This window comes from Onychostoma macrolepis, chromosome 08 (assembly GCF_012432095.1).
Source record: "Onychostoma macrolepis isolate SWU-2019 chromosome 08, ASM1243209v1, whole genome shotgun sequence".
Lineage (NCBI taxonomy): Eukaryota > Metazoa > Chordata > Actinopteri > Cypriniformes > Cyprinidae > Onychostoma > Onychostoma macrolepis.
Genome location: NC_081162.1, coordinates 19,261,612 through 19,272,226, shown reverse-complemented (window position 1 = coordinate 19,272,226; position 10,615 = coordinate 19,261,612). Strand labels below are relative to the sequence as shown.

General features: G+C 37.2%; 2 protein-coding genes across 2 annotated transcripts in view; both read right to left on the bottom strand.

The window, feature by feature from the left end:
• Positions 1–1,834: 1,834 nt before the first annotated feature.
• Positions 1,835–8,839, bottom strand: dmap1 (DNA methyltransferase 1 associated protein 1). Its single transcript, XM_058783710.1, has 11 exons — positions 8,669–8,839; positions 8,184–8,288; positions 7,957–8,048; positions 6,274–6,472; positions 5,965–6,123; positions 5,681–5,848; positions 5,059–5,244; positions 4,763–4,834; positions 4,157–4,229; positions 3,016–3,302; positions 1,835–2,605 (listed from the first exon to the last, which is right to left on the bottom strand). Exons 2-11 carry the CDS (start codon positions 8,277–8,279, stop codon positions 2,546–2,548), a joined length of 1,392 nt encoding a protein of 463 aa, XP_058639693.1. The 5' UTR covers positions 8,280–8,288; positions 8,669–8,839; the 3' UTR covers positions 1,835–2,545.
• A 150-nt stretch (positions 8,840–8,989) lies between these two features.
• obscna (obscurin, cytoskeletal calmodulin and titin-interacting RhoGEF a) overlaps positions 8,990–10,615 on the bottom strand; it is a 48,470-nt gene continuing 46,844 nt past the window's right edge. The window contains exon 84 of the mRNA XM_058784226.1: positions 8,990–10,489. Within this exon, the coding sequence (XP_058640209.1) occupies positions 10,312–10,489 (178 nt within the window). The 3' untranslated portion in view covers positions 8,990–10,311. The remainder of the gene's footprint in view (positions 10,490–10,615) is intronic.

Below are 10,615 nucleotides of genomic sequence, written 5' to 3'. Positions count from 1 at the left end.
ATGCCCATTCAGTATTTTGGAATGAGATTTGCTTAGTAACACGTTTGATAAATGGATTTGCTGTAATGAGATGGAGCCATCACAAAGTCATGAAAAGAAACATAGAGGAAGAGAGAGAGGGGAAAAGAAGGATCGTCTTTCGGCTGTGTTCTGTCAAGGGAGAAATTACACACTTACTGATTTTTTTTTTCCCAAGGATGGCCACCATAGATCATACGTCAGGATTTACGAGCCAATTTCCAACATGAAATATAGACACCAAGAATCAATTTTACCACTGTTTTTCACTTTCTCTTCTCTCAACAGATCACAGCTGCTAGCTTTCCTCAGGTACCATGGAAGCCGCTATCTAAAGTCAGACAAGAAAGATAAAGAGGATTAATTATTTTCCAGTGGACACTACCACTTACCTCATATTTAAAACAATGAAACTACTAACTCTGATTCTGTGCAATAGTAAGCCGCAAAGCCTGTTGCTGTGGTTTCTTTAGAAGCCATTTTCTTTGGTGGAGAAAAATATACTGTCTGAATTTTGTCCATAATGATTTCATGTGTATAGAATTTATGTATTAAAAATAGCACACTGCTAATATTCATAAATAATAATTAATAATTTATAACGTGTCTCACATCGAAACACCAACCGCTCCCCGGGCGCCACAGCAAATGGCTCCGGGTGTGTGTGTTGCTGTGTGTGTGTGTGTTCACTGCTGTGTGTATGTGTTCACTGCTGTGTGTGTGCACTTAGGATGGGATAAATGCAGAGCACTAATTCCGAGTATGGGTTACCATACTTGGCCACATGTCACTTTCACTTTTCACAACGAGAACTATATGAGAACAAGTTCACACCACAGGTATAACGAGAATGACACAGGAACTTTCAGAACATGATAAAACACTGACAGCCAATCAGAATCCAGATGTCAAAGAGCCCGGACATTTAAAACGGCAAAACGACAGAACTACACAATCAACAGAACGTTATCATCAATTGGTGTGGAGTGGACGCTAATAGTTATCAAAGAGAACTATGCTTACCATTGTTGGTGAGAACCGGCCAAGTGATTCCAACGAAATCGTTTCTCTGGTCTTCCATGGCCTATTTTTATAGAATTATATACAATTACTAAAGCTCTATAGTTATTGTCCTTGCTGTTACTTGCTTTTTAACTGAAATTATACATATATTTTAATAAAATATATTTTCAACTACAGATAAACAAGGTGTTACCTTCTAAATAAAATAAATTTGTCATATAAAATAAAGGCTTCTTTAATAGCAAACCTTTAAGTCGGAAGGTCTTCTGTTAAGCTACTGCCTCAGCGGCTCACTACCGCTCTTTACTGTCTCGAAAAAATTTATCACGGGTTATGCGGAGTTGACATGTAAATTATAAATGTTTCCTGTCATGTTCAATACTGTAATGAATTTACTGGAGATGTCTTTATCGCGGTGAATTCATGAAGTGGCGATGACGAGCGGCAGAGCTCGTGCAGTTCAAGTTATTGATGCGCGCGCTTGACAGCTAATTTAAAACGCACCGAGCGCCTCACAAATGCGAAGTGAAATACACGGATGTCATGGAACAAATCAGCGCATGGGTGTGTTCAGTTAACGCTTTCAGCTTCAATATCAAGTGATGGTGAAAATTTTTAACTTTGGCTTTTAGTGTTTTTACAACTACATTTAAAAAAAAATCTAAATCAGTCCATAACCGAACAGGATATTTATATTCTACCTCCTAGATGATAACCAGAGATAGAATACAAAATATTCATTTTTTTCCTTGCATTAAAATTTAGCAAATTAAAAGTGAAACGCTTTGAAAAAAAAAAAACATTTATTAAACACAAGGACATTTTACAGGTAAGGAGCTCAACATACAAGAGCATCTATTTGAGATGGGTGACACTCTGGCTCTTCTGAGAAAATGCAGGATTGCAGGTGAAAACAGGCAAATCAGGATGGCAGACGTAAAGACGCCAGTTAGACAGGGACACCTCCAAAAAATGAGATATTTTTCCAGAGCCTGCTGTTTCAAGACGCAGCCAAAAAGCAAACACTCTTTCAATAAATTCCCCAACAGGATCCAGATTCACTCATACCATCTGTCCAGCATACGTTCATTTCAGACAGACAAGCAGACTTTTCTTTTTTTCTGTCTACTTGCTTCCGTCTTGTCATGTTCCGATTAGCTCTCTTTGCCAATTTAGTTCATCTGGGTTTGGGCTGCCTGGTTGGACAGAAGAGGTGGTATAATGGAATAGGTTGTCAAGGGTGGTCTGTGTCATGGTAGAGGTTTGGTCTGGAGAATGGAGAGAGGAGGGAAGCGGGTGGGACTGAGGGGTGGTGGACAGAGAGGGTAGTCATTGTGTTGAATACATTAACAGAGAGAGCGGTCATCAAAAGAGAAGATAACAGATGACCTACAACCACAACCTCACCCTCTGACCCTGAAGCAGGCAATCACTTAAGAGAGCTCCACAAACCTCTCTATCCTCTTCCAAAAAATGTCCAATTGAGTTTACAAAGTCATTTATGTCACGGTTTCTTCACCTTCTTGATAGATGAGGAACTCGAGGCAGATTCTCTGCGTTTGCGCTGTGAAAAGAGAAGAAAACATGTTGAAATATTAATGCCAGTGGAATTGTTTTAAATATTTTAGTTTAATTTCAGTCATATTCATTAATTCATTTAAAAAAAAAAAAGCTTTTATAATTTTGAAAAAAAAGAAGCAGCGTGCTTTGAATCAATACATTAGTAGACAATGTACAATCAAAATGAATATGTAAAAATACATATATAAATTAAAATAAAAGACAATATGAAAACAACTGAATTTGGGTTTCAAATAAATGTGTCTAATGTTTAAAAGGAGATCAAATTGCACGATGGTGCCTGCTGAGGTCTATCACTAAAATGGTTCTATCATATGAATTACCAAAACAATAATTTAATGTCATGGCAATTTACAGATACGCACTTATAAAAACCTTCCTCTGAATACTCACCGAATTTGGAGTTAGTGGAGCTCCAACCACATCAATAATCTGCTCTTTGGCTTCGGTTTTAATGTCATCAGCGCCAAGCCAGGATTGACTGTCAGGTGCTCCACTGCTCTCGCTCTGTGGTGTGATGGCGCCCCCTGCTTTTAGCAGAGCATCATAGCGGTGCCGCAACATCTGCTGTTCGTACTCACAGTTACTGCAGGCCTGCTTCAACTCATACACCAGGACCAGGTCGCTGCGGAGTTCGTTAAACATCTGTACAATCTCCTCAGTGGGCATGGGGTTGAGGTCTGTCGAGGAAAGAAAAAAGGGATAAATTATGAGATGGTTCAAAGCAAATTCTGTGTTTGGAACTTGTAGTTATCTTTTTTGTTTGGAAGAGTTGATTTTAGAAGGTTTAGATGACGAACACAATACCTGGGTAAAGAATTTCTGCTTTCACAATCCCAATACTGATTCTAAAAATTCCATGATCAATCTATAATTTTATTCTATGCCAGTGTTTTCTGCACCATGGCACAATAAGTCATATTTTACCAGAGTTTAAAGTCTGAACTGAATATTATTAAATAAAAAGACACTGTACTGGATAATGGAACAAAAATATAAATAAATTTTTTTTTTAAAAATAAATATTTATATAAATGTATGTTTCTACTGATTTGTCCCGACAGGCTACATGCAATAGTATACAGCATGAGCATTGTAGTCCAAGTCACAAACGATTCTTTTAAAAGTTATTTTAAGTGAAACAAAGCTCAAACATTGCAATCCATTTCATGAGTAAATAACTGCTTTGAGCCTGTCCATATAATGCTCATCATTCTTTAAAAAATCATTTATAAACCCTATTCAAAAGTCTCAATATCTATACTATTTAATGTGATTTTCAGCAATTTAGCATTAAAAAAAATAATAATAATACAATGTTATATTATTTTTATACAAGAAATGCAAATGCAAGAAAAGAAAATTTCACCATATGCAAGCAAAATAAATATTTTACCTGAATTTTTTCTAAATGAATCACTTTAATTCTAATAATAATTGAAATCATTGAACCTCTTTATTACCATTCATTAGAACCATATGATAGGTAGGAAGTCAGAAGACAGAAGGAATGCTTATAAAAAATGCTACTCACCCACTCCTTGCTCCGTCAGGATCTGTTCAATTGCTTTTATTTTCTTCTGTCCAACTGAGCTGGGCAGCTTCATCTAAGCACACAAATTTATTAGTTAACAAAATCTACAAATAAACTTTCAGTAAACTTAAGTTGTGCTTGTGTACTTGTGTCTTAATCCATGAGGTGTTGGAACATTAACACCTTTAATCTCAGATGGCTACATGGTAGAAAAACGTGGGAGCAATGGAATAAAAATGGGGTCATCTTTCATTCATAATACCCCTGAAATGCACTTCAGAGAGGGCAGATCAAAACATGTTTATGCACCCAAGTCTGACTAACAGATGACCAGCCACATCTGAGTCATACACTACCCCAGTACCATCCTTAATGCGTTTTATATAGAGCAACCTCCCTTCATTACTCTTTAAGAGGAATGCCTTCCTGTGCGTAGATTACTCTACCTATGACTGTGTGAATCAATCAACTCCTGGCTAATGAGAGAGAAGTTAAACGCCACAGGCCCCTGCAGCGAAGAAGGATGTATCATAATATTCTGCATGGATCGTACATTAAGAAACGGATCAGGGGTCAGTTTTGTCGAAGCGTGTAAGTTGATCTTACTCTTTGACTCCGTAGTGAAACACCAGCAGATTTGAAGTCTGGGAATTTGATGCCTGCGGTTTCAGGAACAGCCTGCCATTGGACAGATGAGAAGGCATTAGAGGAGCAAATGCTAGGAAGTATTAAAGTTCACAGATTTTCTTTTTTTTTTACATTTTGCAAAGAATGTGCAAAATTAGAACTATCATTATTGAAAATATAGTTTGTTTTTTCCCCTATCAAACCGCTATTACTAATAGCAGACAGGTTAAAAATTGAATTTAGACAGTTTGAGGTGTAAATAAAGAGATAATTACAGGTTTTTCCATCTCTCGTTTCTGCGGCAGCTTCTTCTTGGTGGCTTTGCGTTCAGCTCTGCGCATCTCTGTCGTCGTGTCAGCGGCTGTAATGAGCTTCTGGAGGTCCTGGGCCTTCTTTTCACGCTCCTTCTTACGCGTCTCAATCTTCCTCAGCTCCTGGATCAGGTATTCCTCTTCTGCCACCTACAGGAAGGAAAAGGAAGCACATTGTCTAAATGAGATCAAGCTTGTCCCCATCAGATATAATGAACTTATATCAGTATCTCCACTGTGTCCCATTAATTACCAACATTATTTACAGACACCAAGATAAATGCAAAATAAATTGTCAAGCTAAGATAATTTTCCTACTGAAGAGTAAAATAAAATTTTATTTACATATATTTTACAATACAGCTGTATTTCAATACTAATATATTTGTGTTAAGGGATGATAACAATAATACCAACATCATTATATTCTAATTGACACTGAAAATTGGTGGGAGCACTCAAAGTGCACCAGATTGATAATGCATAAATGTTTCTTCCACCCCCCATAGTCTCACAAAATCCTGTGTAAAAACACTGCATCACTGCAATAATTATGCAGTATGAAAAAGATCAGTCTTGTCCTCACCTGCTCTGGAGTGCGGCTGAAAAGTCTCTCGAGCTGCTCCTTCCTGCGTCTTTCATGACCAGCATCAAATATGAAGATCTTAGGCTCTGTCCCTGTTCCTGCCCGAACTTTTGTCAGTTTGCCACAAATGCTGTAATAACGCTCCTTAAGATCCTCCACAGATCGCTTCTACAATAATATCAATGAAATCAGTGAAAAAATGTGATTAGAAGGAAGTAAACTGCAACACGGTCAAGTTACTATTTTATGTTCGCTACAAAGCTGAATCGTGATGAAGAACTTACTCTATACTGTTGGTGATCATAGCGATCATGGATAACAATAAACCGCAGGTCAAAACGTTTGCATAAGTCGAACAGGTGATCTGTTTCAGCTTTCGTCCATCCATCGTCATGAAGATACATCTGATACTCCTGCTCTGAGTACACAGGCACCTGCACAGTCTTGGAACAGGAATAATATCATTTTTTAGTAACATGCAATTAGATGAATTTCAATTTCAAAACAAGAATAATACACAATCTCTTCTCTCCTCGACCAATGCCATTTTTTCTTTTCTAGAACTCTGTTCAGTATCACCCTCTCTTTCCTACCTTGTTGAAGCGAGCAAATGGGTAGTCCTTTCCTTCCTCTGCTGCACGTCTCCAGTGATGGAAGATGGCTCCATCTTTTCTGGCTGGATTGGAAAAGGGCATCCACTTCCAGGGCCGCACCTTCTTACAGCCCAGTTTTGCTTTCACTGTCCGGTAGCCTTGAGTAGTATCACTCGGTAACAGGGGAGGGGCATCCCGACTGAAAGAAGCAAAAGCATACAAAAGTTAATTATATGCTGTCACTTTTCAGTGTAACAGTATCAGGTCCACAAGCAGCATACAGGTCTCAACAATAAAAGTTTTTCTTTTATGCTGGATCGGTCAAACCAATAGCTCAAATTTTTACTTCCACCTGCCAACATTTTAACTAGTCCCACAGCAAAACACAATATAGCCTACATTATTTTTATCAAGATATTTTCATGTGCAGGTCAAGATACTCATATATATATATACAGTATCTCAAAGAAGTAAGTACACCCCTCACATTTTATTATATCTTTTCATGTGACAACACTGAAGAAATGACACTTTGCTACAATGTAAAGTAGTGAGTGTACAGCTTGTATAACAGTGTAAATTTGCTGTCCCCTAAAAATAACTCAACACACAGCCATTAATGTCTAAACCACTGGCCACAAAAGTGAGTACACCCCCAACTGAAAATGTCCAAATTGCGCCCAATTAGCCATTTTCTCTCCCTAGTGTCATGTGACTCATTAGTGTTACAAGGTCTCAGGTGTGAATGAGGAGCAGGTGTGTTAAATTTGGTGTTATCGCTCTCACTCTCTCATACTGGTCACTGGAAGTTCAACATTGTATTTATTTAGAAATACTTTTGATAATAGTTGGGTAAATTTATACTGGGATTGAAGCGATGTGGCTTGGTAAACGTTTTATTACCAGTGTAAAGGCTGATAATGGCTGAATAAAAACAAAAGAATAATGATAAAAGAATAATAAGGATTATGTCTCGTACCTGGCGGAAGTGTGAAAGCTTCTGACAAACTAGTTTGTTATGCATTTCTTTTTCAACAAATTTACAGGTAAATCCTAGTATTTTAAATGTGCGATTAATCATGATTAATCACAATCCATGACTGTGATTAACACGATTACATTTTTTAATCGATTGACAGCAATAATATACACACACACACACTACGGTTCAAAACTTTGGGGTCAGGAAGTAGTTTTTGAACAAACTAATATTTTTTATACAGCAAGGATGCAATTGGTCAAAAGTGACAGTAAATACATTTATAATATTACAAAAAATGTCTATTTCAAATGAATGCTGTTCATTTGAACCTTTTACTCAAAGAATCCTGAAATGTATCCTGAGCACCAAAATAAAACCCAAACTTTTAAATAGTAGTGTATATGTACTTTACAAAAAATATGTTTATTTGCTTTTTCATTTACAAGAGCTATCTATAATAAAATCTCATGAGAGCTATGAACTCATACAAACCTATTTGCTGTACAACTAATACAACAAAACATGTTACTCTTTTTTTTCTAGTCATTTTACTAATTTCAAGGAATGATCAATTCAAACAGCAAAATTATCTGCCATTAAGTCATGGGAATCCATTTTTAGAAGGCATAAGGCAATGCAAATACAATCTATGGGCAATAAAGCAGTTAGGCGAAAAGGCTGAGCAGAGAAAGCCAACTTACTTTTTGTCTGAATATAGCAAGGCATAAACTTCTCTGTGCATTCCTTCTGGTCTCTTGAAGGTTAAAGTCTCTGTCACTTTCTTGGCTTTTTTCTACCACAACAAACAGAATGAAAATTGTCTCAATAATGCAAAGCCAAAACGTCTCACAGTAAAATATAACACCCATTTTAAAGCTCCATCTATAGTCAAAAGCCCAATAATGTTGGTTGTCCGCTGACAGGTTACCTTGTCTGAGTTGATGATGTCCTTCTTGCTGATGGGACCTGAATCGTCTCCTCCTGCCAGCTCCAGAATATCCCTCACATCAGCACCGGTCGCCATGGTGAGGGACTAACAGTTTAGACAAAATGATAAGCAAAGAGGTGCACTATAATATACATAACATACAATGAAGTGTTTGGTTTTCTTTATTAAATAAGAATCGTCTTTGTTATATGAACTATTTGCTGAAGTACATCTGAAAGTCGTTACCCACTAACACAGAAAATACATCAGGGTTAAAGGTTCAAAATTGTCTGCTGGATCTGTTTGAGCAAGTAGAAGATAAAGACATAAACCATAGCTAATAAACGAAGCGCTAATGAACTCGAATCTCGGAATCAATGGGCTTACATGCTACCTGACAGGAGGGAACCGTATTGAGCGTATATATTATTTCTAGAACTGTATTTATGAACTGTAACGGTATTAAAAGTAACGTTTGATCTTACCTGACAAAAATACGGGTAGCCTGTGTATCTAAAATATATACGCTAGTCTTTATTTACGGAACAGTCTTAGCTGAGATGCTATATTCAACGGCGGACGCAGATCTCCTCTTCGATGGTCGGCTCCTCTGTGCATCTTGACACAGTCGTGCAAACCGTCGCCACCTATCGGACAGAAGGAAGAAGTGCATCTACAATACTGTTCTCAACCAGTGTTCATAAAATGCCTTACTTTGGGGTTTGTGTGTTTAAAAATGTCAAATGTCACTGTATAGAGTCAATCAAACAAAATAAGTTTTACAGTGTAATAATAAATTTATTGTAAGTACATGGCAATTTGCAGACAAAAAACATACATGCATTGTGTGAAACTATTATCGTCACAGCAGAGAGGCAGCAGTAACCCTTAAATTGACCTTACCACTCTTATAAAATCTACAATCCAAAACCAATAAAATCCTTATACATCAAGTAAAATTTCAAATCAATAAAATCCTAATACATTAAGTAAAATTTGCATTAAAATGAGAAAAAATATAATTGATGAATAAAATACTGCATTTAACCACATCATGTAAATCATACTATAAAATTGTCCCTGATAGAGCAGTGCCATAGAATTTTAACAACACAGGGCAAAAAAAATGCAGGTAATATAATGCAGTGATAACCTGTTCTATTGTGATAACAGTGAAAAAGGATAACCTCTTCTACATCTTACATTCACATAGATAGATAGATTAGATAGATAGATAGATAGATAGATAGATAGATAGATAGATAGATAGATAGATAGATAGATAGATAGATAGATAGATAGATAGATAGATAGATAGATAGATAGATAGATAGATAGATCAGTCAAGAAACTCTAGATGGCGCAGGCTGATGGGTTGTTAACGTAACTGATGATATTCAGAGAGTTAAACGACTTGGCACAAGCTTATTGATTCACGCTGCATATGCAGCCAATGAGCTTACTGCCTTGCGTTTATATGGCTGGCTAGCAATCACCTGAGATTCCTGCAGCGTGCTTTCAGAGTTTCTCTGAAACCCTCCACCTTCCCCAGCTCCACCTGTATAGATCTGCTACGGGTTATTTTAAATGCTATTTGTGCAGCAGTATGTCTTAACTACTCACGGCACCATATCACCATATGTATTGGCAGTAGCAAGTTCCTGTACTTGCTTGCAGCAGCAGCAGCAATAGTCTACAACTATAGCAATAACCAACAGCAGCAGAAATTCATTAGCAGCGTAGCAGATCTATTCCGCCAAGACCAAATACATTAACATTGCCATATCCATCACCATGCTAAAATGTTCCAAGAGTTTTCATGATTGAAATAGATATATAATATATTGATAGATATGCATGCCAAAAGCTATAATACGACTGATCTATATAAATGACATTTATTTACACTACTGCAAAGCAATAACTGAAGCCATGTCATGCAGATTGCCTGATTACGTGTGTTGAAAAATGTTATATCTAAAGAAATAGAATTGATTATCATTACAGCTAAAGCTTTTCATCATAATCTTTCCTTGTGGGAGAGCGGCACAGCTTTTAAAAAACTACAAAAAGCATTTCACAGTTTCACACATCACTTTCAGCCTCCAAATATGTTCTGTCCCTTGAATTATGGGAAGGGCAGATTAATTTTTGTGCGGACATGGTCTCGCTTGACTTCTCGTTCCCTGAGATAGGCCTGCAGCTTGTCTGTTGAGAAACAGACCACAGAGTCGGTGTGTTTGGAGGAAGGACGGTCTCCTTGTATCCAGGGGTTTTGGAGGCACTCTGCAGCTGTAGGTCTTGCCCTGGTGAAACATGAAGCCACATCAAATACTGCCTATGTCCACAAATTAACTGATTCAGTCAACACATTAAGTTTAGAAGCAGGATACATTTTAACTATTGGTTTTGGGTCTAATGATGGAAAGCTT

Coding starts and splice junctions, on each gene's coding strand:
- dmap1 (XM_058783710.1), bottom strand. CDS start 8,279: ATGGCGACCGGTGCTGATGTGAGGGATATTCTGGAGCTGGCAGGAGGA. Junction 5,849..5,964: donor ATGATCACCAACAGTATAGA/GTAAGTTCTTCA, acceptor ATATTATTGTAG/AAGCGATCTGTGGAGGATCT. Junction 4,835..5,058: donor AACGAGAGATGGAAAAACCT/GTAATTATCTCT, acceptor GTCCAATGGCAG/GCTGTTCCTGAAACCGCAGG.